Here is a 25,452-nt window from a genome sequence, read left to right as displayed (position 1 = left end):
CGAACCAGTTCAGACTTCCTGCGATCATTCCAGGTGAGGCTGAGACAAGAAGAGGGGACAACCGGATCGCTTGCAGGTTTATTGGTCCCATCTCCAGAGAGTACACAGGCCATGTGGCTGGGATTAGAGATAGAGTCAGAGATGGTATTTCCTGATACTGTCTGGTCCTAGGGGATACTGCAGGTAACAGTTTCCCTGCCTCTGTCTCCCGAGGCTCCAGGGTCATTGCGGGAATAAATGGGCATGTCTTGATTTGAACTTCAAAAACTCATCCTGGAAAAATAAACTTTAGTGAAAATTCTAGTCTGGGGCAGGCAGGGAGAGAGTGCCAGCCTGATTCACTTCCAGGTGCTGGAGTTCCTCTGTCTCGCTGTGGAGCTTCAGGACAGCACATAGACCTCCAGCAGACTAGAGACAGCGTGCATTCGGTAGAAGATGCCAAAAGGCAGGCAGATGTTGACGATGGCCGCCCAGAGGGAGTAACCGTAAAAGTCCACCTCCACGGTATTGCTGAAGTGCGGGCGGGCGCCAAAGGCAGGCATGATCCACAGCTGCGGGGGAGGGGAGGAGAAGCATGCATCAGGAGCCTGCTTGTGACTTGTGTGAGCTTGGCTGAGCAGGAAAGAACGGGATCCCGGGATCCCGTCTAGCCTTCTAGTTTGATGACCACCTGGGACTGAGTGTCACCCAGGGCTGACCTGCAGCATTGTGGAGCAGAGGAAGTGTGTCTAACTAAACTGGCCCACTCCTTGGCAGGGGACCCACCTGAAGTCACTCTTCCCACCCTCTTATCCTGGCCTCCCTGTCAGATGGGAGCTTTAATAGGTGATGTAAGAAACTGATCTATATGCTGGACAGATGTGTGCTTCAGTGCTGGTGGTAGACTAGAGCCAGTCAAGCCTAAGGCTGCCCCGCTCCAACCCTCCTCTGGTTCATATCTACTTACCCCCCCCCCGGCCCTTCAATGTATAGGAGGAGTCTAAGGCTAGACTCCTGCTTCACCCCTGGATAGGAACTCAGACCTTATGGGTGTGGGATATGGGACAAAAGGTCAAGTGTTCAAGGCTAGCCCAACCCCTATGCCAATTAACTCCATTCTCAGGGGATATCATATCCTCTCTCGAGTCTGTTTCTGTTCTAGAAAATGAGCGACGGGAAGGATGCTGCCAAGAGTGATTTGAACTCAGACACTTGGAGGAAGAACAGTCTTTTGGAAGGTAACTCCCAAGCAAAAGGCTAGGCTAAAGGTGGGGGAGGGGCAGAGGCAGAGAGGCCCTATACCATCAAGGGTCCCTAACGCTATTAAGTTCTGAGCCTTATTGCTCAGGGGTTGATGACTGATCTTATTTTTCTTTTCTTTTTTTTTTTAAACATTTTTTCTTTTTCCTTTTTAATTTTCTATTAGATATTTTTCTTTCTTTCTTTCTTTCTTTTTTGGTTTTTCGAGACAGGGTTTCTCTGTGTAGCTCTGGCTGTCCTGGAACTCACTCTGTAGACCAGGCTGGCCTCGAACTCAGAAATCCGCCTGCCTCTGCCTCCCGAGTTCTGGGATTAAAGGCGTGCGCCACCACGCCTGGTTCTTATTTTTCTTTAAAGAAAAATTGACTGTTGGAAGTCTGCATGGGAGGGGTGGTGTCTGTATTCCCAGCCTCTGGATATGCCTGTGTTAAGGGTGTTTCTACATGAGGGATATTCTACTGTAGGATATAGTCAAAAATGACTGTTTCGTATGGAGTCAGATTTCATTAGAGATGCTTTTTGTCCACTTGAGATGTGCAGTTTTCAGTTGGGGTAGGTGGGCACTGGTGAATGATCTCACCCTGGAAACAGCATTTTAGGGATCCAGCACACAGTTCAAGTTCCTTACATAAAATGATACATAAAATAACTTATATACATACATCCTCTTGTATACTTCAAATTACTGTGTTCACAATATAAAAATATTATGGGAATTGCTGGTACTTTGTTCTAGTTAGGGCATAATGACAAGGAAAAATTCCTGTTCAATAGGATCGGATTTTTTCCCTATTTTTTTCTGTCTGAGGGTTGGGCAAATCCTGGGGCATGGGACCTACAGACCCAGAGGCTGACTGACTGCCCCTGCAGGTTCACAGTTCTGTGTCAGATATTTCTGTCTATGTTGGGACATGGCTATATTGGGTGTAGCTATGCCAGGAGCGTTTCTCTTTGGAGGGTACTCTTTTATGAGGGCTTCTGCTTGGGTTGTTTCCTTTCAGAGAACAAACTTGTACCGGATGACATCTCTCACTCTCAATAGCTGGCTTTGCTGAGTCACCTGGAAGGGGGCAGCTGCTGTACACACTGCTCTTCCCAGCTGGCCCTCCACTGCACCCTGCCAACGGGCTGCTCACACTTACCCTGATCTTTGTGACATCCTGAGGCTGTTCCAATTATTCTGAGAAGCAGGCAGGTCACAAGATCCTGGGAGCTGTCACACCTCCCACTTGGGGGTGAGGGCCCTCACCCCCACATCAGCTCAGCTCTCAGCTCCTCTCACTCTCCCCTCCCCCCATGCCAGACTTCCCTGGGATCCCTCCATCAGCTTGCCTACATGCCAGAGGGCTGAAATTGCCTTCTGTCCTTGTCCCCTGAAATGCTGTGTGCCTAGAAGCTACAGTTGTCCCTCCCTGAACCTGCTCTTTTTTTTTTTTTTTGGTTTTTTGAGACAGGGTTTCTCTGTGTAGCCCTGACTGTTGTCCTGGAGCTCACTTTGTAGACCAGGCTGGCCTCGAACTCAGAAATCCGCCTGTCTCTGCCTCTCAAGTGCTGGGATTAAAGGCATGCGCCACCATGCCCGGCTGAACCTGCTCTTATAGAAGATTCTAGAATGAGTTTAGGGCAAGACAGAGAAGGTTAAGTGGTCATCAATTCTCCCCCAACCTAGGGATGCCCCCCCAACCCATACACCCCCCACGTCACTGGACTACTCACGATGACGTTACAGAGCAGGAGAAACAGAGAGATGTCTTTTAGACACCGACGTCGCCAGTGGCACCTGGGACCCGAGATGATAGCCACCGCTTCCTGAGGACTTTCTGGGTTGGGAATGACCAGCCTGGGGGTGGGTGGGCAGGAAGGCAAGGTGCGGATAGCATTCAGGTTGGCAAAGGTGATGCCTTGGCAGGGCTCCTTGGGGGGCATTTCACGAGGCTCAGCCCCAGGAGGTCCCCGATGGAGGCTCTCAATGATGAAGACATTCTGGAAGGTGTGCTGGGCAATCATGAGCAGAGCGTGGGACAGGTTGAGCGCCCCCTGCAGGTCTCTGGGAGAGCCCACCACCACAGCCACGATAGAGTAGTAGGAGATAGCATACTGGCCCAGGGCGGCGCCCATGAGCAGCGCCACATCCAGGGTCCGTGTCGGGTTCTTGTGATGGTCCATGGCCCGACGGTCAAAACGATAGATGACTGAGCCACTCAGGCTGACCAGAGTCATGAGCCCCAGACAGACAATGTTAAAGCTGTAATAGATGACCAGGGCCTGTCGGGTGTGGCCTCTCTCTCCACTCACCTGGACCTCATAGAGAATGAAGACAGCCAACCCCACCACAAAGAGGAGCAGGCCCAAGACTGGGCCGGCAAAGAAGGTCTCCCGGAAGAGGCTGACCCTGGACGGTGTGTGGCCGTGGCCGTGGGTGGAGGCAAGCAGCCTTCCCACGTTCTTCCACATGACGTACAGCATGGTGGAAGCAAAGAGGCTGTATTCGATGTTGAAGGGATACAGGTAGAAGTAGCCTTGCTGGAAGATCTGACAGATGGCTGTGCTGCAGAGGCATGGGTCTTCAGCTGCGCCTCCTGCACGCTTTGCTGTGGAGAGAAGGACACAGGACTGGACGCTAGCCTCCCGGAGGCCAGGGGTTCTCTCTGCTAGCCCAAAGGACTTCACCGTGTCTGGCATCTCCATTCAGTCCATAATTAGTCATTGAGCCAGACAATGCAAGACAAGGCCGTGCTAAAGATACAAAGTAACAAAAACCTGGAGCCCGGAGAGGAGCCTCACTCAGTTTGGAAGGTCCTTGGCATGCAGGCCTGAGGTCCTGAGTTTGACTCCACAGTACCTGGGGCCAAAAGAGGCCTTTGCTGAGGCCCCAGGTGTCCTAGACAACAGGTTCTGAATTCCCCTTGGGGCGGCACAGACTGAAGTGATGGTAACAGTGTGTGTGTGGGGGGGGCGGGGATGGGGGATGGGCCCAGCAGCTGGAGTGCAGGGCAGTCACATGTGTAGAAAGCCAGCAGTCCTGGGGGAGGTCCGCTTGACATAGTGACGTGGTGGTATACGCCTGGAATCCCAGCGCTGGGGAGGCAGAGGCAGGAAATCCCTGGGGTTCGCTGGCCAGCCAGTCCAGCTGAAGCTATGAGGTCCAGGTTTAGTGAGATAAGAAAGCAATGTGGAAATCTGATGGGTCAGTGGGTAAAGGGGCTTGCCGCTAAGTCTGATGACCTAGGACCCACATGACAGGAGAGACCCACCTCCTGGAAGTTGTTTTCTGACCACACACACCACATGTGTACACACAGAACACACACACACACACACACACACACACACACACACACACACACACACACTGCACAGATTAAAAAGAGAACCAGAACTACAAACCTGGCCCCCTCCGTTTCTCCCATCCCTCCTCGCCCATGAGCCTTTGTTCCCTGAGATAGGCAGACTCTGTCTGAGGGAGGAAGCAATCTCCCTCAGGTCCGCTCTCTACAGCTCACCCTGAGTTTGACAGCCCAGCATTTCCGGGTGGCTGTGTGCAGGCCCCCACCACAGTTCCTGTCCCTTCAGTTTGTGCCGCACCAAGGGGGATCCAGAAGTGCTGTCGAGGACACCCGGGGCCTCAGCAAAGGCCTCTTTTGGCCCCACCCCCAGCTGGATCCGTGGATGAAGAAGCTGAGGTTCAGTGCGGTCTGAGGGTTGTAGTGGGTGAGCCAAGAAAAAAGGCCAACTCCCAATGCCTCGGCCTCGCTCGATCCAGTTTCGTCTGTTAGGATGACCGCCTGCCTGGGGCTGTGTTCGCCACCATCAGGATTCCCTGTATACACCAGGTAGCCCCTTATCAGCCCTTCTAGGCTGGGGTCTCCTCGCAGGTTAGGGCCATGCTTCTAATTTCTGAAGCCTCCCCTGTGACAGAGGGTTTCCGGGTGTTTGTGGGTGTCTTAGTTATCTAGTTTGGTCCTGGAGAGAGGAGAAGCCCAGAGCACCAGCCTCCGAGGATTGTGCAGGATGGCCTTCCTTAGGGTAGCTCACTGGCTATAAGCAAAGGTACATCTGAGCACTTCAGTTTTAGGCTCTGTGACCCTGGGCAACCACTCAGCCTCTCTATGCTTAGTTTCTGCTTCTATAAAACGGGAACATTAGTAATATTTATCTCCAAAAGGAAGTGGTTACATAGAACATCTGAAGCACTTTGCACTGCACACAACAGTCATAGGCCCAAGTGACATCATCATGATGTCATCATCACACTAGAGATGGTTTCCTGCCTTTCCTTCCTCCCCAGGCTGGAATGGCTAAGCCACTCTGCCTTCCTTCTCTTTCCTCAACTCCCTCACCCTGGCCCTTTGTGAGGAAAGCCACGGCTCTTTCGTGGTCAGATGGAGACCTGGACAGTAATGGCTTGGACCCTCAAGGATGAGGAAACACACTATACACTCTTGTTCCTTGTCACCTCTTACCCAGACTTCTGAGGGAGTGCCCGGGGTGGGAAGAAGTCCCCAGCCTCTGCCTTTACCACCATGCCCTGGCAAGGACATGGTTGACTGACTATGAATACGCAAAGCGCCCATCCAGTGCCTGGCAGCCACAGAGCAGGTGCTAACCCGGGAACTTACAGTCAGGGGTGAGGCGGGTGTGGCTGGTGTTGCCATGGGAACCACTGTAGGAGTGGGCCTGGTGCACGGACTCATCCACTACGGCTGCCATCCAGATGGCGAGGTTGGTGGCGAGGGTGAACATGAGCCCACACCTGTTTCAGGACAATAGACGAGGTGATTAAAAAGCTTGTGAGGTCTTGGACTCATGATGGGTCCCTGGCAAAGCAAAGCAGGGTCAGGAGCCCTCCTGAGAGATGAGCTTATGAATCGAGAAGGCAGAAGGGCCCGTATGAACAAGAATGTTGAACTTGGAAGCAAGACTCAGCCCAGTGGGGTGTCAGCTAACAGAGGGCCAGTGGGTGTCCTGCGGCTCAGACCCCACTAGGGGAAAGGGCACTCTTCAGTCATCAGAAAGCAGGAAGGCAGGGAGGAAAGGATGTAAAGAGAGGAACCACACCCAGGACAACAAGCCTGCTCTCATGCTAGGTGAGCCCCTGGCCCTCAGACACTAAGCTGTGGTTCTCACCGGGTCAGGTCCAGGTGGGTGTGGATACAGTCTTTAGCGGAGATCCAGAGAAAGTAAGTCTGCACGGAGAGAGGGGCAGGCTCAGGACTGTGTATGTGGGCTAATCTCCAGACACCAGAGCCCACCCACACCCAATGTGATGCTTTCTCTACCCCCAATAACCCTTATACTAAATGATCAGGTTTATTTTATCGTTACAAAGGAGAATGAATAATTTCTCTTTCTACTCTACACTGAAACATTTTTAAAAGGGTGACTCTCTTTCTTTCTTTCTTTTTTTTTTTTTTTTTTAAATTTTTTTTTTTTTTTTTAAGATTTTATTTATTTATTTATTATATGTAAGTACACTGTAGCTATCTTCAGACACTCCAGAAGAGGGCGTCAGGTCTTGTTACGGGTGGTTGTGAGCCACCATGTGGTTGCTGGGATTTGAACTCTGGACCTTTGGAAGAGCAGTCGGGTGCTCTTACCCACTGAGCCATCTCACCAGCCCTCTTTCTTTCTTTTTAAAAAGATTTATTATTTATTTATTTATTATATGTAAGTGTACTGTGGCTGTCTTCAGACACCCCAGAAGAGAGAAGAGCATCTGATCTCATTCCAGATGGTTGTGAGCCCCATGTGGTTGCTGGGATTTGAACCCAGGACCTCCAGAAGAGCAGTCAGTGCTCTTAACCACTGAGCCATCCCTCCAGTTCTCTCTTTGTTTCTTAAAGGCTGAGAATATGTCACCTGTAAAACATTTTTACCTTGATGAGATGGGGGTGGGGAGAGGACAAGGTCAGCCTCGGAACTGGTCTTCCTCAAGTCTCAAGGTAAGAAAGGTCTTCGAGGATTTTGTTGTTGAGACAGTCTCTCTAGGCAGCCCTGGAACTCCATTTGTAGACTAGGCTGGCCTCAAATTTACAGATTCCTGCCTGCCTCGGCTTCTCAAGGACTGGCCTTGAGCTCATTATGTAATGCCCTTGAACTCCTGACTGTCCTGTCCACACCTCTGGCCTCTTTGTGCACATCCCCTGCCGTCTTCGTCCTTTGTGGATTGGAAAGGCCTTGCCCTCATCTAATGACCTCTGAACCCCTGCCGTGGGACTTACAGACATGGGACTATTTGTGTTTTTATTTTCCCTGAGCATTCTTCAGACTTATAAAATGTAAAAGACTGAAGTTACATTAAATGCCGCAGCCACATGTGAGTGGCAGGGGGACGCTCCAAGGCATGACATCATTTGTCCCTGTAGCCACCTTGCTTACACTAGGAGGTGCGCTTCTCTTCTGCACCCTGTGCAAGAGCAATCCTGCCTCGGCTTAGTCAGCTCTTTCAAAACTATCTTTATGCAACACATTAAAAAAAAAAAAAAAGAAAAATGAGAGCCAGGTGTGGCTCACTACTGAAATCTCCCCGACTTGGGAGGCGAAATCAGGAGTTCAAAGCCAGTCTGGGCTGCTCGAAGTGAGTCACAAAAGGAAAAAGAAAAGAAAAGAAATTGATCTGAACTTGTCTGAAAAACTGTAACTTATGGGATGCCCTGCCTCCTAAACAAATATCAAACACAGAGCTATGGCCGAGACCAAACAAGCCCCAGCCATGGTCATGGCCACAGCACAATGGTAGGTGGAGACTGACACCACCCCCAACCCCATAGACATCCAAGGTTCTATTAGACAGGGCCAGCTGTCACAACTCACACCTTTTGGGTGTTAATTACTGACACCACTTAGGCTGAAATAAAATTGCAGCACCCCTAAGTAGAAGCTGACATTTAGGTGCCACTTCATGAGTCAGTGTCCCCTTGTTTATGGGGTCATATGACCTCTACCACAGTGCCATTTGCTGAATTGCTCAGGGATGGGGTGGGGTATGTGTGAGGCTCAGATCTCCTGACCTCTTGCCAAGCACGAGGCTTGGGGACATTCCTTCCACCCACCTGGACAATGACAAACACGGCTTGGATGATGGGGTGCAGGATCTTGATGGCCGACTGGCACTCAAAGAAACTGGAGTAGTAGCCAGTCTTGAAGACATCCATGACAAGGGTGCAAATCCCAAACAGCACCAGCCCACCTGGGAATCGGGGTGGGCAGGGGAGTGGTGTATCAGAGAGGCAGGAGCCAGGGCTTGCAGGGTGGACGGTAGGTTCTGAAGGTGAGGGGTTAGTCGGGTGGGAATAGGGCATGGGAGGATCACTGGATGGAAGCATGGATTGAGTGGAGAGGTTAGGAGGGCAAGTGGATGGATGGATGGATGGATGGATGGATGGATGGATGGATGGGCAACTGTGTGTCTGAAAGATGAATGAATGGGTGGATAGAAGGTTGAATGGATAAATGAAGAGGTGGGTGGCTGGATGGCTGAAGATGAATGAATGAAAAGATGATGGACAAATGAATGGACGGAGAGGCCACTGGGTGGATGGATGAGAGAGAGCATAAACAGGTGGGTGGGTGGACGGATGGATGGATGGGAGGATGGGGGACAGAGAAACGGATGATGAGTGGGTGAGTGGACAAATGGAAGAACTGAAAGATGAGTAGGTGGGTGGGAGACGGGAGCAGGATTGACTGGGAAGAGGAAGGACATCTGATGTGTCCCCCCTCCTGCACAGGTAAGGGCAAGACCTCTAGACAGATCTTGCCAGCTGCTACTGTCTTCTGCTTTTCCCCTCACAAAGGCTCTCTCTATGATCATCTCTCCAATCTTTACACAAGGCAAATAAGCTCCTTCCACCGGCCTTTATCCTCTAGGACCCCCTTCTCCCCCTCTAGCCGCATCCCACCGCAGGAAGCCCTCCGCCATGTTTGCTCTTCCTTCCCAGGGCACTGCACACCTGACTACCCCAAAGTCACACCCTGCAGGTCCTCCACGAGTCCCAGACTACAGCTCCCCAGCGTGCCCACCCCACTCTCATCCCCATCTCCCAGAGCACCTCGGAGCCAGATGGGACCAGCATGAGCATCCCGGTAAGGCACTGCGTCTTGACAGCGAGCGGTGCGGAGGAGGTAGAAGACTATCCATAGGGCGGCCAGCAGCATCATGGTGGTGAGCAGCGCGAACACGTCGGTGTCATACACCGCCACCTTGTTGAAGGCACCGCCGCTGATGAGGGTGCAGGCGAGGAGCAGCACGTTGACAGCCAACAGCACCGACAGCAGGCGGCCACCCTTTTTCCACACCTCACGGGGGCTGGCCCGAGGCCCCGGCAGGCTCTCATTGGGATGCGGGACCAGTTCCTCCGACATGATGGGGGCGACTGGAGAAGGTTGAAGGGATCACTGCGAGGTCCGAGGTCGGGGCGGTGGGGGGCAAGGACAGGATTCTAAGTCAACTCAGGGGGCTCACCTTTCCTCCCATGTGATCCCTGGATTTGGGGACCCCGGAATGTGGGGACTAAGGGTGCTGGACCAAGCATTATGGAAAACGAGAAAAATTGAAAGCTGTACTTTCCCTACCTGGCCTGGAAATATTGTACAGAGAGAAGAAGCAGGGGCCCTAGTCAGGAGCCTTTACAAGGTCCCACTCCCCAAATCTGACAGTCCTCTGGCCAGGGACACGCACCTGGCTGCACGGGGAGCCGACACCAAGTTGGGGGTCAAGGGGCAGCAAGCGTCTCCTCTCTCCCACGCCGGGCTGGACCGGTGCTTTATACCGGAGAGGGCAGAGTGATTTACAGCCACAAGAGCTCGGCTCCATAAACCTCTCAGTCCCACTCACATGATCCATCTTTTCTCCGAGCTGAATTTAGGGAAGCCAGATAAGGTGAGATTTATATTTACCTGTTAAGATCCCCTCACCCTGTCGCGCTGGTGCTGCCAGGGTTCGGGCACGGCCCCATATTGCAGTACACAGAGGGTCCTCTGCCCCAGCGCTCACTGTAACCTGGTGCTCAGAGATCACACCCACCCAAAGCCTGCAGAACTGACCCCCACTCCCCACCCCCGTTGCCCGCTTGCACCTAGACTCCGTTGCAGCTCAGGAACCACCTATATTTTGGATCTTGCTTGCTGTCCCGAGATCGGGACAACAGTTTCCCCTTTCCCACCTGCCCTCAGAGTGATCCGAATTCGGTCTTCCTGTATCCCTACTGCTGCTGCCCAGAGATGCTGGTTGGATGCTGCAAAGTCTGGTTCCCACGCGGTGCCCTCAGTCGGGCTGCAGTCGTCTAGCGCCCCCTGCTGGAGAATTGTTGTTTGACCCCCCCCACACACACACACACGAGTGTAGGCTGACCTCAAGACTGCTGTGCCCTGCTTGCGGATGGTCTTGCGGTGGGTCCTCCTGCTCCTCTGGGCCCACTGTCCTCCAGATCAGAATTGCCTCTCCATCCCACCCTCACAGATCATTCGTTATCTCTTGACCTGACCTTTTGACTGGTGAGGAAATCAGGGAAACCCAGCACCCGGAGTTCTGTCTACGTCCTATTAAATGTCCCTATATTGGGCTTCAAGGGCCGCAACGCCAGAGTGGACGCTTTTGGAGCGAGAGGTCTGGATTTCACTTGAGTCACGTCTGTGTGCTGAAGAGCATGGCGTTTAGGACCCAGGGGAAGCTCCTGGGCGGCTCCCTGGGTAGTGAGAGATTCCCCCCTCCCTCCCGCGGTGTGCAGCTCAGATGTCCAGGTAGTCTGTAGTCATCTGTAGCCGTGGCTCTGGCGCTCCGCATCCACCACCTGCGGCAGCAGGGGCTGGCGGCCCAGGCCCCTGCCCAGCCCCTTCCCTCTACCCCATGTCTCAGCCTTAACCCGGCTGTCCTCCCCGTCCGGGGACATTTCTCAGTGCCCCTTGCCCGTCCCGTCCAACTCGAGAGCCATGAATGACCAGTATCACCGGGCCGCCAGGGATGGCTATCTGGAACTCCTCAAGGAGGCCACCCGGAAGGAGCTGAATGCCCCTGATGAGGATGGCATGACCCCGACTCTCTGGGCTGCCTACCATGGCAACCTGGAGTCGCTGCGCCTCATAGTGAGCCGCGGGTGAGTATGCCCTCTGCCTAACCAGCAGAAGACCAGGAAGAACTTCCTGGAGCCCCGTGTCCTAAACCTCATGGCATTGCTTACCCTCTTTCCTGAGCTGCCCTTTCCCCCTACGGACAGACCCTAAGGTGGGGCCGTGCAGTCTGCTGTACTTGGAGAGACACAGGTGGCAGGGACATTAGCTGAGCTTGTGACAGTTGTGGACTGGATGCAGGGATTAGAGGAGAGGAACTTCGATTTGGGGATGGGATCCATGATTATGTGACAGGGGCTGCAGAGTTATTCAAAAGTCAAAGACTTTTTTGAGGGGGGGGTGCCTGGAAGCAAGAGTGAAAGGTAGGTGGGAGCCAGAGAGAAGACTGGGAAGTATTCAGGGGCCTAGAATTGGGGGCCCAGGAAGGAGAGACCTTCCCTGCCTACTTCCCAGTCTAGCAGCCCAAAACGCTGTCCCTACAATTCTGATAGATCCCACGGACTGGGCTTCACACTGACCTGTGCCTTCCTATCTCTCATCTGGGATTTACAGGCACTGTCCACACTACCAAATGTCACTAGTTCAGCCAGTGTTTAACTCTCTGCACCCCTCCCCCTCTGCAGGACCCAGGAGTGGGAAACTGTAATGTGCAGAAAGGACATATGTCCTCCACCCCATCCTCTCTCTGGTGTTGTCCTGGGAGGGAGGGTGGGCACAGAGTCCAGGGGTCTGGAGGAGGACTCAGGCAATGTAGATCTAGGGTCACTAAAGTGGTTTGGGGTGGGGGAAGGGGACTAAATCACATTACTGGAAATATCCTACCCACCAACAGTTTAGTAGGACTGGCCTCAACTCTGGTGTGGCCTAGACAGGAAAAGAATGTCCCAAGAGGGTTCATGTGAATGTCTCAGGCTCTATCTAGGGGTCAAGGTTAGAGGCGGGGATTGTGCTGTCCCTGGAATTGGAGGGGACCCTGGATATGTGGGGACATGGTCCCCTCTTCCTCTGTGTCTGCTCCTTTGCTCTAGCAGCATGTGGGAACAATGTGGAATGCAACAGCTGAGACAGAGCCCAAGACTCCAGGAGGGAACATAGTGCTGCTATATCCCCTGCCCCATCCATCATAGAGGCTCACGCGAGTCTCATGCAGGAGCCGAGCTGAGGGGGTATGGAAGGAAGAGAGCTGTCCAAAGCCCTGAGGTTCTACAGAGGCAAGGATTTGTGCTCAATGAGGGGGGGGGTCTGTTGCTGAGCCACCCTTCCCCACAGGATCCTAAGGGACTTGGTAATCAGAGGGGGAAGCTGGGAGGAGGGGAGGTGTTGAGATGTTGAGATAAGGGAGTGATTCTTCCCCCAGACCTGAGCTGGCCTTGTGGCCTCATTAGTGTGGGGCAGGGCCCCGTGCTAAACCACGAGAGAGAGGCAAGAGTCTCACAGAAGCCAGCAGAGCTGGGTGGGCTATGGTCTGGAGTCAGATGTGGAGGGCATTATAGAGAGGGCTGCCAGAGGGGGCAAAGCCACCCATCTCCGTAGGGCAGCCTGAACAAGAGAGAGCAGCGTGGCCAGGTCGCCGCCCTCTTCCTCTCTAGTTCTGGCTGTCCCCACAGTCCCCTTCTGGCCCAGGCCAAGACCCGACACCTGCTCTAACACTGGCGTTGCCAGGCCTGGCCCCGCTCCCTGCAGACATGGCGGTGCCCACTGTGTGTCAGCGCGCACCCTCTCACCCTCTTCCAGGCTTAAGCTCAGCGTACACACACACCACCCTCTAGTTCTCTGACACAGTCACCCTGTAACATGTGGCTTCACAAGCCACCACACCTGCCTAGAGACCCAGACTCAGGCCTGGCCCACCACCACTCTGGGCCAGCTCCCCGCAGGGCCCATGAATAATTCACTCCTTTCTCTCAGCGCATCAAATATTTATCCCCTGAGATTCCCCGCCTCAGTTCTCTAGGGGAAGGTCCGCCCCACCCCGCCTCCTAGGTAGCCCCGCCCCTTTGTGGGATGGGTCTCTCTCTCTCTCTCTCTCTCTCTCTCTCTCTCTCTCACACACACACACACACACACACACACACACACACACACACATGCTGGTCTCCTGGAAGTCTAGGTCTCATCCCCATAGGTTTATTTTAGGGTAATGGTTTTCAATCTTCCTAATGCTACGACCCCTTAAATGCTATGACCCTTTAATACAGTTTCCCCATGTTGTGGTGACCCCCAACCATAAAATTATTTTGTTGCTACTTCATAACTAATTTTGCTACTGTTATGAATTGTAATGCAAAATATAAGATACAGGGTCGTGATCCATAGGTTAAGAACTTCCGCTTTAGTGGCTCCTACGTTCCAGGTCCAGGGGTTTACCTCCTCCTCCTCCTCCTCCTCCTCTTCCTCCTCCTCCTCCTCCCCACAATATTCCAATCAGACCCCAGGTCTGGCTTGCTAAAGGAACTCATCCTACTTCTCCACCTGCTATCCCTACAGGGGTGACCCGGATAAGTGTGACATCTGGGGAAACACGCCCTTGCATCTGGCAGCTTCCAATGGCCACCTGCACTGCCTGTCCTTCCTCGTGTCCTTCGGGGCCAACATCTGGTGCCTGGACAATGACTACCACACGCCGCTGGACATGGCCGCTATGAAGGGCCACATGGAGTGCGTGCGCTATCTGGATTCCATCGCGGCCAAGCAGAGCAGCCTCAACCCCAAGCTGGTGGGCAAGCTGAAGGACAAGGCCTTCCGTGAGGCGGAGCGGCGCATCCGGGAGTGCGCCAAGATGCAGCGCAAGCACCACGAACGCATGGAACGGCGCTACCGGCGCGAGCTGGCCGAGCGCTCCGACACTCTCAGCTTCTCCAGCCTCACATCCAGCACCCTGAGCCGACGGCTGCAGCACATGACGCTGGGCAGCCAGCTGCCCTACTCGCAGGCCACGCTGCACGGCACGGCCAAGGGCAAGGCCAAGATCCAAAAGAAGCTGGAGAGGCGCAAGCAGGGGGGCGAGGGCACCTTCAAGGTCTCCGAGGACGGGCGCAAAAGCGTCCGCTCGCTCTCGGGCCTGCAGCTGGGTAGCGATGTGATGTTTGTGCGCCAGGGCACCTACGCCAACCCCAAAGAGTGGGGCCGTGCCCCACTCAGGGACATGTTCCTCTCGGACGAGGACAGCGTCTCCCGTGCCACGCTGGCTGCCGAGCCTGCTCACTCGGAGGTCAGCACCGACTCAGGCCACGACTCCTTGTTTACCCGCCCCGGCCTGGGTACCATGGTGTTTCGAAGGAACTATGTGAGCAGCGGGTTGCACGGGCTGGGCCGAGAGGACGGGGGCTTGGATGGGGCAGGTACGCCGCGGGGTCGGTTGCATAGTTCCCCCAGCCTGGACGACGACAGCCTGGGCAGTGCCAACAGCTTGCAGGACCGCAGTTGCGGGGAAGAGCTGCCCTGGGATGAGCTAGACCTGGGCTTGGATGAGGACCTGGAGCCCGAGACCAGCCCCTTGGAGACCTTCCTGGCCTCGCTGCACATGGAAGACTTTGCCTCTCTCCTGCGGCACGAGAAGATCGACCTGGAGGCTCTGATGCTGTGCTCTGACCTGGACCTGCGCAGCGTCAGCGTGCCCCTGGGGCCTCGGAAGAAGATCCTGGGGGCCGTGAGGAGGCGCAGGCAGGCTCTGGAGCGACCCCTGGCCCTGGAGGACACCGAGCTGTGAGTGTCAGTCTATAGGAGGGGTGGGTGGAGTCAACCTTTTCAGGAATGGGAGATGGCTTAAAAAACCGTCAAAGCTGTAATCAACTACAAGAGGCGTCATTGTTGTATTTAACACAAGCTTAGGAGAAAGAAAAAAAAAAAACACAAAATCCTGCCTGTTTAATAATTGGAGGCTTTCTTATCACAGTTGACAGCGCTGGGATAATCCAAAGGAGGACAAATAAGCATTTTAGTGTGGATGGGATAAATTTACAATAATCATGGGTAGGATTTTCAAAGCCGCCTAGACAGGGTCTTATGTAGCCCAAGCTGGTCTTGAACTTGTTACGTAGCTAAGAGTGATCTTCTGATCCTCTGACCCGTCAAGTGCTGGCATCTGAACCCGGGACTTAGCCCACACTAGGCAAGCACTCTCTACCAACTGAGCTACAGCCCAAGCCTCAAAGCTGCCCCCTTTCCTGGTCTTTGAGCAAGTGCTTTTGTTGAGTTCTGAGCCCCATTCTCGGTGTGCCACAGGTGAACAAGCAGAGGATCGGGGATTAGATTGTAGCTCATCCCAGGCTTCACCGCTGCCCCTTGCCAAGGTGACCTGATCTGGAGTTAGCTTTGGCTCCAGGGCCCGGGAGGAGCCAGTTGGGGAGCAGGAGGCCACAGCAGCAGCTGCAGCCCCTCTCTACTGCCCACAGCCTCAAGGCAGTGTGTTCTACCCGCTGTCCCCACGCCGTTCTCCCCACACCGTGCTCCCAACAGGTCCAACAGCAGTCTTGGAGGCACAACTGTGGTTGTACAAGCATTCATTGCTGCCCTAACCATTCCCTACCCCTGCCCACTACAGCATCCCACAAGCCCACTGCCCTTCCACTTGGTACACAAGACTTTGACCCCCAAATGGCTGGGGCAGGGGTGGAGTCAGCGTCCCCCATTCCTGACCACTGGCCTGCAGAGAGACGGGTGGCCAAGTCATCAAAGTGGCTGTCTTGGAGGAAATGAGGTCTTTGAAAGCGGTCTTCTAAACCCAGGCTCTGCCTATCTCTCCACAGATGAAAGAGCTCCTCTCCTCAGACCAAATGAATTGCGAGTTGCCACAACCTGCGGTGGGGCCAAGAGGTCCTCACCATCGCCATTCCAGCTGTCCCTTCTCCAGGAGCAAGGGTCACATGGGTCATTTCCCTCTGAAACCCGGTCTGCACGCTGAAGCAGAGGTGTAGCCTTGAGGCACCCGGAGGGACCACAGCACCCCAGAGCACTGCTTCTGATGGGTGTTGGAGCCCCCACTCACCTTCATTGAAAAGCTCTGAATTACAAGAGGATTGGTGGAGGGTCAGCCCCGGAAGGAGATCAGGGACTGATTGACCCTGAGGACTTGATGACATCACAGCTGAGGTAGAGAGAGAACAGGTGGGAGCTTGGCCAGTTACAGGTCTGTCACCTGCTCCACCTGTCTTCTCCAGCCTTCTGGGGGTGTGTGTGGGTTCCTGTTCTTTCTCAGGCTGGAACCCTATTGCTTCCTACTTACTGTAACAGAAGAGTTTGGGTACCCCCTCCTCATGCACCCCAGAAGGAGGTTCCCCAGTCAGACTCTTCAGCCAAATGCTCCATCTTTCCTTCCCCAGCACATCCCCTCCTACAAAAGGCCAGTCCCCACTTTTCATCCACTGGCCATGGCCACAGCTGGAAAGCCATGCTGGGGTAGGCTGGAGTAATTAGTACTCTTCCTAGCTCATTCTGGGGGCCCAGACTGTCTCCTTTAACTTCACCCAACTCCATTAGGAAGCCTGGTCTCCCCAGGGCTTTCAGAGGATCAGTGGGCCTAGATGCAAGGTACAGCAGAATCATGGCCCCAGGCCTGGAAGTCACACATCTGGCTGCTGTAGAATGGCATCTGTTAACTGCCATGGTGTCTCTCAGGCCCCTAGACAGGGGCTGGACAGTTTGTATCAGGCCCAGTGTGGGAAAGCTCTGTGAGGAAGATCTTGGGGGATGTAGAGAACTGAGGTCCTGGTTGTGTCCAGGCTCCCAAGGCTTGCTCTCTCTCTCTCTCTCTCTCTCTCTCTCTCTCTCTCTCTCTCTCTCTCTCTCTGTGTGTGTGTGTGTGTACTGGGTCTGGTTAGAAGATTCCCTCAGGATCTGGAGGGGCCCCAGCTGCTCTTGATTCTACATAGATCATGTGAAAGGGAGAATTCCCCATGCGTCCAGCCCTGGAATGGTATGGAGGTGAAAACCAGAGCAAAGGCTAGCCCAGAGGTCCTCAGCGTGTGTCCTTACAGCAGTATCACTGAGGTTATGGATGTGGCTAAGTCTCTCAGGAGCCACACGTGTGCAGAGTCACATTCATCCTTCCATGGATATGCCCCTCCTGTCAGCAGTGGGTCCCCATTCCAGACTCCTCCTTGGAGAGCAGAGAGCCTCTAGCTCCTCCTTCAACTCCCTAACTGGGCAGAGGGAGACCCCCAGAGCCTCTGCGCTCTGTCTGGAGGTGCACTGTCCTGTACACCCTGTTCTGAGTGTCCAGAAGGTGGCTTTTGTCCCACCACCACCCTGAGTCTACCCCTTCCCCCCAGCCTTCTTGTTTTCTGGGCCCAAGCCTGGGGCCACCTCCAAGTGCCGACTCCTCTTTCTCAGAGCCCCAGGAACTGCTCTTTCTCATCTCTTGTGACTGTTTACTGCCTCGGCCCGTCCTGTTTCTCCCTGCCCTGGGGTAGGCCAGATGCTGTGACCCTCACCCGTTGTACCCCGAACCCTTCCCTCAGGCTAATTATATTTTTGGTACAGCATGTTCTCCACTGTTGAATGTTTGCGTTCTGTTTGGTAGGCACTGGGGAGTGGGTGGGAGACGGGTGGGGGGGTAGGAGAGGTTGGGGTGGAAGGTGGGAATATGTAAGGTCTATTCATCAGAGGGGCCCTTGAGCCCCTCGCCTCTGCACACATCTGTTGGTATCATTCCTGGCATCTCTTGGCCATTGCCTCTCCTCTGCTTTGGTCCCCAAATCTGTAGCAGCTGAGGGCACAATGGTGTTATCTCTTCCCACCAGGCCCACCTGGAGGTGGGCAAGAAGCCCTTCTCCTGAGGTTTCCGCCTGTCACCCAGAATCTGAGCTTTCTCATTCCTGGGGAGTCTCCAATAGGGGTCTCGATTTCCTTAATTATCCCTGTTAAGACTTTTTTTGGGTGCCAGATTTGGTACTTTCTTCTCTCAAGGATGTCTTCCCTAACTGGTGGGCAGTAGGCGCTGCTTTCTCAGCCAAGTCTGGGGTCATCTTGTTCCATCCAGGACGACGTACCCAGCCCAGCACCAGTTAGAAAGGTACATAAGATGTAGGTGCTGTGTGGGTTGCTTAGCAACCATCTAGTGGTTGTAGGTCATCTGTCTCCACTTTACAGATGAGAAAAATGAGGCTCTCCGAGGTAGAGAACACAGGTCTTCTTCGCCACAAAGTCCTTCTACCCAGGCCACCGAAGGAACAGAGATACCATTCAACTAGCCAGGGTCACACAGCTTGTGCAATTGTGACTACTACTGGTCGTCATAATTATTGCCCCCAACTCTGGAAAGGCACACTGGTCCCTGCCCAGACAATCCAGGGAAGAACCTAGGGGTTGAGAAAGACTCTCAAAGACAATACAGAGTGGGCTGGGGTGTCAATGTTCAGAGACTAAACTGGAGGCAATGGGAGCTTGAGTCTCCAGGGGCCAGTGTGGCTCAAGGATGGGATCCTGGACACAGTAGCAGGTAGAGTCTAAGAAACCGAGGGACTTCAGACACGGATAAAGGGAAAAAATTTACACTGTTCCTCCACCTCCTCCTCCTCTTCCTCTCCCTCCTCCCCCTCCTCCTTCTTCTTCGTCTTCTTCCTCTGAAGATTAAATTGCTCCTTGCCTTATATAGACCTACATCTAGCCATAAAGAATATGTGCTCATAAAATCTGGGGTCCAGTGAGATGGCTTAGTGGGTACAGGTGCTTGCTGCCAAGCCTGAGTTTGGTCCCCAGGATCATGGTGGAAGAAGAGATCTAGCTCCTGTAACTTGTCCTCTGACCTCTACCTGTGCACCATAGTACAAGCTGGTACACATACACACACACACACACACACACACACACACACACACACACACACACACACACACTAAACAGAATCTAAACAGAATCTGTGACAGCTAAAAGTTGTGTAATATGACATTGTCTCTCTTGGACTGGAAGAAAGTGCTGTATTCTCACTCTGTGTTTCACAAAGGACCTACCAAACTCCCTGTACCGTTGTGCATATAGCCTCACATTGAAAACCAGGGAAACTGTACAGGTTTAGAAAAAAATAGTAGTTCTTAGTTTGGGGATTCGAATCTGGTGATGTTTTCCAGAAAGCCCACACAAAGCACATGTACACGCACATACACATGCACACTCATACTCAGCTTGGCTCATGATTCTAGGCAGTTTATGGCCAGAATCTGAAGAGCACCAGGGACCCTGGATCAAACAGCTTTGGGTCGGGGGCTGGAGAGATGGCTCAGCAGTTATGAGCACTGACTGCTCTTCCAGAGGGTCTGGGTTTGATCCCCAGTATCCACATGGTGCCTCACAACCATCCGTAATCCCAGTCCCAGAGGCTCCAACATCGTCTGCAGGCACTACACATTCATGGTACACAGACATACAGAGAGGCAAGACACTCAAACAGGTCAAATAAAAATACTGGGGTTTTTTGTTTTTGTTTTTGTTTAATTTGGGTTGGATGGTTGTGAATTCAGTGCAGATATCGATGTGGTGGAGGTGGGATAAGGGGTGAGTCAGTGTCAGAGGAGCTAGTGTGCGGTTAACTCTCTCATTACACAGAGACCCAGAGGGGAAGAGCTGGTCAAATGCCATACAGCAGTCACAGGGCAGCAACAGCTCAACTTGTGATGCCATATGTGACCCTCAGCCACCCGTCTCCATGCTATGACTGACCTCAGCCACCATGATTTCCCTTCCTCCGTGGTGCATGCTTGAATCAAGTCCTTTTTAAATAAATCAGAGTAAGAGACACTTGGGCTCAGGGGATAGCCACATATGCACAGTCAAACTGCCCTGCCTCCTCCAACTGTGCCGCTCCCTGAGTCTGTTTCCTTATCTATAGAATGGGCGTTATAATCACAGTGTCACCCACAGGTTATTAGGTGTGTGCTAATGATAATGAAGCACCCCGAGTGCAACCTGATATTTAGTACATCCCAGTTAATAGTGGTCACAGTTACTGCTGGCCTGAGAATGTCCCTGGGGGTACTACTCATGTTTGCGATTTGCTGGGCTACCCAGGAGATGGGTCCTAGACAACCCCAGGGAGCAGCCTTCCCTTCAGGCTCGCTTCTGAGAACATAGCTTACCCTTACTCTCAACACACCCTGGCTCTCAGTGGAGAGAACACAGAGTATCACCAGTAAGGGGTGCTGACACCTCAGCTCAGGGAACAGAGAGTCACAGATGAACCTGCCCATCCAGTGGGAGAACCCCAGGGAGAACCAGAGGTGTTTTAGGGGTGTCCAGGGAGCTAAAAATCTTCCCTGGACGGGTTTCCTCTCATTATGCCTGAAGCTGAACCCTAAACTTTATCATAAATATCCCCTGGGAAGTGGGAAGATTGGGGTAGGTGTTAGCTTCAGTTCGTAGCTGAAGACATGGAATTTCATGGAAGCTAATACATGTATTTCTGAGAGAGGATCTCTCTAGGTAGTGCTGGCTGTCCTGGAACTTGCTATATAGACCAGGCTGGCCTTGAACTTAGAGATCTATCTGCTTCTACTCCCTAAGTTCTGGCATTATAGGTATGTGCCACCACACCTGGTTGTTTTCCAGTTTTTAATCATTTGTGGAGATTTACAAGGTGTTCAGAACGTACGTTAAGCATTGTGTACTCATTTAGCCCTAACAATAAAGTGTCAACCTGGAGCTAGAAAGGTAACGCAGTGGTTAAGAGTCCTTCCAGAGGACACAGGTTCGGTTCCCAGCACCCATGTGGCTGCTCACAGCCCTTTATAATTTGAGTTCCAGAGGATGCCATGCCCCCCTCTGGCCTCCATGGACACTGCACACATGTAGTACACACACACACACACACACACACACACACACACACACACACACGTAGGCAAACATTGGTACATATAAAATATAAATTAAACCTTGACACTTGTTTACGGAGCAAGTAAGTCCACTGTGGTTACCCTTGTTTTAGAGGCGAGAAGGCTGAGGCAGTCTGAACACAGGGCCTGCAGTTGGTGGGGGACACCTTTGATTGGAGACTCCTTGATCTGCCAGGGCTTGAGGTCCTGGGCAGGTGCCAGACACAGCCACAGATCAGGTGAGGGATGGAGATGAGGCAGGAGGGGTTGTGGGTCTATAGGCAGGATGCTGGGGGTAGGTGTTTGGGAAGACAAATGCATCTCAAGTCTGCTGAGGTGAGGGAGGAGGCTGGGGAAAAAATTTTGTCCCAACATGGGAGACTACCTTTCTCCTTTCTGTCACCTTTCTCTTTGTCCCATTTTACTTTAGGGTGCCAGGCCTCTTGGATTTTCTCTTTACCTCCCCATCCACAAATATTTCTCTGTTTCTGTCTGTCTCTGTCTCTCTGTCTGTCTCTGTCTCTGTCTGTCTCTGCCCCTCTGTCTCTTTGTCTCTGTCTTTCTCTCTGCTTCTGTCTCTTGTGTCTGTCTGTCTGTCTGTCTGTCTGTCTGTCTGTCTGTCTGTCTGTCTGTCTGTCTCTTTCTCTCTGACATGTCTTACCGCATTGCCCAGGCTAGCCCGTGGCTTCAAACTCATCGTATAACCCAAGCAGGCCTTGAACTCATCCCCCTGCCTCAGCCTCCCCTCAGACTGCTAGATTACATCTGGACTCAGTCCCTTGGCTCCCTTGGTGTCTCTCATCCATTTGTCTCCCACTCGCTCAGGCTTCCCATCGTCCTTGTCCTGTTCTGAGCTGGAACCTGTAGCCCAGCCCCTCCTTCCAGCATTGCTTCCTTCCCCTTCCCTTGGCTTCACACCGTGGCAGCCTGTGGGATTGCTCTTCGAGAACCCATGGTGCCCCCAAGGAGACCACCAGAAATGGTCTGGGGGCTGTTCATACCCCTCCTAAATAACCATGACCTAGTCTAGTTACACAACCCTACAACATGGATCTCAGTTTGTTTTACAGTGGGAGGCTTCTTGATACAGGACGCCACAACACGTACGGGGAACCCAGTCTGGCCTCCCGATGCTGGTGAGACACACGCCTATTGTGACCCAGCTGCATTCACGTAGTGACACTCACTCTGTCTATTGCTGTGGAACAAACAAAAGGGCACTTGTCATTTCCATTTTTTTTTCATATGAGGAAATTGAAGGGCAGAGATATTTGTGAAAGATACTAGATCCACACCACTGGGAAGAGGCAGTGTTAGAATGCCAACCTTGGCAGCCCGGACCCTCAAAACTTACACCCTCACCTTTCTCTGGGCGACTGGCTTGCTGGGTGGGAGCTTCCCAGTCCTTGGAAGGGAGGGGGTGGAAAATAGGAGAAGCAGCCGGTAGGATGCACCCCTGTAATCCTAGCACTTACAAGGCCAAAGCAGGGTTACACGGGCGGGCCTACCTGTGCTATGGAAAGAGACCCTGTTTAAAACAAAATAGAGCCTGTGAGATGACTCAGTGGGTAAACCACACTTGCCACACAAGCCTAGTGACCAGAATTGGGACCCTGGAGTCCATATAAGGTAGAGAAACAACTCCATAAAGCTGTTTGGTCTCTCTGTAAATGTTCCACCTCTGTGGGCAGAGGTACCAGAGTGGTAAGATTTGAACCCCAGACACTGAGTCTTTGGGAAGTCCCCTTCACCTCATTCCCCAACACCTCCCACTTCCCCTCTATACAGGCCCTGTCCACCCCATTCACTTGGCCCTGACTCAAGCCAGGAGCAGAGGCTCAGCTAGCCAGGCCTGGGGAGGTCTGCAGGGCCTCATGCTGCCTGTTATCCACCACTCTGCAGCCCCGGAGGGAGCACAGATGGCTCCGGAGAATGTGTGAGTGCTGGGGTGAGGGATGTCAGGGTTCTCTGAGGAAGAGGGGGTGGGGGAGGGGGAGTTCAGAGCTTTCCTGGAAGGCTGCTTTTATTTGTAAGCCCAGTATTTATTTGTGTGTCTGTGGCTTTGTTCATTTGTCCATACCTTAGTATCTCCAGCTTCCCAGGAGGTGTGTGTGTGTGTAGTGTGTGTGTAGTGTGTGTGTAGAGTGTGTGTATATGTGGTGTGTGTTTCTCTCTCTGTGTATGTAGTATTGTATGTAGTGTACGTATGTAATACATGTGTGTGTGGTATGTGTATAGTATATGTGGTGTGTGTGTGCAGTATATGTGTGTGTGTAATATGTGGTGTGTGTGGTGTATGTGTGGTGTGAGTTTATGTGGTGTGTATATGTGTGTGGTATGTGTATAAATGCGTGTGACATGAATGTATGTGTGTGTGTGGTGTATATGTATGTGTGGTGAGTGTGCATTGTGTTGTGTGTGTGCACACCTGTGTGTGAGTGTGCATGTGTGTGTGCATTCTCACAAAGGGCTGAATCCCCATCGTTTTGTTTGGAGTCTATTTTTAGACTCTCCGTCCTGCCTATTATCTATTTTTAGGGCCCTAGCTCCTTTCAACTGGAAGATCCAAGTTCCCAGACACACCTGTCCCCACCCCTCATCCTGAGTCAGGGCTCCACAAAACTTATGCTCTAACCTCATTCTGGGTGACTGGCTTGTGTGTGTGTGTGTGTGTGTGTGTGTGTGTGTGTGTCCAGTTCTTGGGAGGGTATGGGCACCAGACAGAGAAAAACCAGTGTTCTAGAAGTCAGAGGTAACATGGGGACCAATAAATTTTCAGGGGCACACATGCTACTGAAGGCTTGGAGAAGGTTCCCCTATGTTAGGGTATCTAGTTAGGAGGCTAGCCTGCTTCTCCTTAGGTCAATGGGTTCTCTTTCTCAGCTCCCGTGTTCCCACCTGTGAATGGGGATAACTGTTACCCCAACCCCCGGTCACAGCCCATTTCGAGGTTAACAAAGAGTTCTTAGCCCAGTCCTCAGCCCAATCCATGTGGAGGATCAGCAGCCAGGAGACCTGGAGGACAGGAGTCAGGGCACCAGTGGAACCCTGAGCTGGTGGCAGCGGGAGCTGACACACTGAGTGGTCCCCAGGTCCCCCATACGCTCTGTGTAGAGTATTCAGTATTACAGAACGGAGCTGGGGAGGAGAATCGTTCTCCTGAGGCCCCAGCTTTTTCTGTGCGTACCTGTGCACCTGTATGCATGCATGCGTGCACACATAGGGAAGAACAAGTGTGGAGAGGGGCTGGAGGAGCACACACATGCCCTTGCTGCGACACAGTCTTCTGTTACCAGTATTTGTACCAATGCAATAGTTAAAACCATTTCAACAATTGGACAACACAGAGACTGCCACACTCACAACGGCACAACCAGCGTCACTGGATGAAATCTGCCTCCAGCACACGGCCAGGGCGTTCACGATGGCCACTGTCATCTCTCTCCTCTCCAGGACTCCCACTTCATACCTTCCACCTCAACTTTCCTAACACACACACACACACCACACACACAAACACTACATATACAGACAGAGAGAGACACACATACCACACATACACACTATACAACTACACACACTTACACACCACACACACACACACACACACACACACACTGAGCAAAACCATAGATACACACACATGCTGAACTCACAAATAAACTCAGCCTTCTTCAGGCTCAGAGAGGTGGAGGCCACATAGCAAGTCCAAACCTCGATCTAGAAGCTGCTCTTGGTTTTTGCCCACAGAACCCACAGCCCCTGCTCCCCTTCCAGTCCAGCAACTGTGCCCAGCAGGCCCAACACCCACCGGTTCACCTCATCTGTCTCACAGGAGACAGCGGTGCTGCCCTGATGTGAGGAGAGGAGACCAGTGGTCCCCAAAAGATCTCACCAACAGGGAGCCTATGAGGCCAGCGGTTCCAACTCTGGTTCTGAAGGGTCTACCTTATCCAGTAACATTGAGGGGCATCCTGGGGCAACAGATCCCTTCTCTGCAAGATGGAAGAGGCTGAGAGACCCTGGAGCATCAGCAGAAGAAGCCCTGTGGCCTTCAGACCTGCCTTCTTCTTTTCCTTCCTCCTCCCTGGTTCCCTGAGCCACTACTCACCCGTCGTTGTCCCCCACAGAAGGGCTGGCAGCCAAGAAGGCTGGCTGCAAGTAGAGGCTCGAGCCGGGGGCAGGGTTCTTGGAGATGAGGCTGGTACTAAGATGCTGTGGATATAGTCCTGCCGAAGCTGGGGGAGCTCGGGGTGTTTGTCCCACTCTCAGCTGGCTAGGATCTGAGCCATGAACCCATCACTTCTTTCCAGGCTTGGACTGCTCCACCCCGGTGAAT

At 52.9% G+C, this 25,452-nt stretch overlaps 2 protein-coding genes across 6 annotated transcripts; one reads left to right on the top strand and one right to left on the bottom strand.

The window, feature by feature from the left end:
* Nucleotides 1-68: 68 nt before the first annotated feature.
* On the bottom strand, nucleotides 69-25,452 carry Otop2 (otopetrin 2). 4 transcript variants are annotated; one of them, XM_021213046.1, is made up of 8 exons: nucleotides 25,218-25,452; nucleotides 9,920-10,002; nucleotides 9,291-9,614; nucleotides 8,292-8,428; nucleotides 6,367-6,425; nucleotides 5,859-5,992; nucleotides 2,956-3,830; nucleotides 69-551 (listed from the first exon to the last, which is right to left on the bottom strand). In XM_021213046.1, the coding sequence occupies exons 3-8, from the start codon at nucleotides 9,601-9,603 to the stop codon at nucleotides 381-383; spliced, it is 1,689 nt and encodes a 562-aa protein (XP_021068705.1). In that variant the 5' UTR covers nucleotides 9,604-9,614; nucleotides 9,920-10,002; nucleotides 25,218-25,452; the 3' UTR covers nucleotides 69-380. The 4 variants fall into 4 exon arrangements, with proteins under 4 accessions (XP_021068705.1, XP_021068704.1, XP_021068707.1 ...); XM_021213045.1 differs by having other exon boundaries at nucleotides 25,225-25,452; XM_021213048.2 differs by lacking the exon at nucleotides 25,218-25,452 and adding an exon at nucleotides 10,404-10,495 and having other exon boundaries at nucleotides 9,291-9,636; nucleotides 9,920-10,096.
* Nucleotides 11,003-17,789, top strand: Ush1g (USH1 protein network component sans). Of its 2 annotated transcripts, XM_021213049.1 has the most exons (3): nucleotides 11,009-11,333; nucleotides 13,795-15,012; nucleotides 16,056-17,789. In XM_021213049.1, the coding sequence occupies exons 1-3, from the start codon at nucleotides 11,170-11,172 to the stop codon at nucleotides 16,057-16,059; spliced, it is 1,386 nt and encodes a 461-aa protein (XP_021068708.1). In that variant the 5' UTR covers nucleotides 11,009-11,169; the 3' UTR covers nucleotides 16,060-17,789. The 2 variants fall into 2 exon arrangements, with proteins under 2 accessions (XP_021068710.1, XP_021068708.1); XM_021213051.1 differs by lacking the exon at nucleotides 16,056-17,789 and having other exon boundaries at nucleotides 11,003-11,333; nucleotides 13,848-15,016.

The sequence above is a fragment of the Mus pahari genome, chromosome 14, assembly GCF_900095145.1.
Source record: "Mus pahari chromosome 14, PAHARI_EIJ_v1.1, whole genome shotgun sequence".
NCBI lineage: Eukaryota > Metazoa > Chordata > Mammalia > Rodentia > Muridae > Mus > Mus pahari.
This window is presented reverse-complemented; position numbering and strand designations above follow the sequence as displayed.

Coding starts and splice junctions, on each gene's coding strand:
- Otop2 (XM_021213046.1), bottom strand. CDS start 9,603: ATGTCGGAGGAACTGGTCCCGCATCCCAATGAGAGCCTGCCGGGGCCT. Junction 6,426..8,291: donor CCGTGTTTGTCATTGTCCAG/GTGGGTGGAAGG, acceptor CTCTCCGTGCAG/ACTTACTTTCTCTGGATCTC. Junction 552..2,955: donor TCCTGCTCTGTAACGTCATC/GTGAGTAGTCCA, acceptor CCTCCCCCGCAG/CTGTGGATCATGCCTGCCTT.
- Ush1g (XM_021213049.1), top strand. CDS start 11,170: ATGAATGACCAGTATCACCGGGCCGCCAGGGATGGCTATCTGGAACTC. Junction 11,334..13,794: donor CGCCTCATAGTGAGCCGCGG/GTGAGTATGCCC, acceptor CTATCCCTACAG/GGGTGACCCGGATAAGTGTG.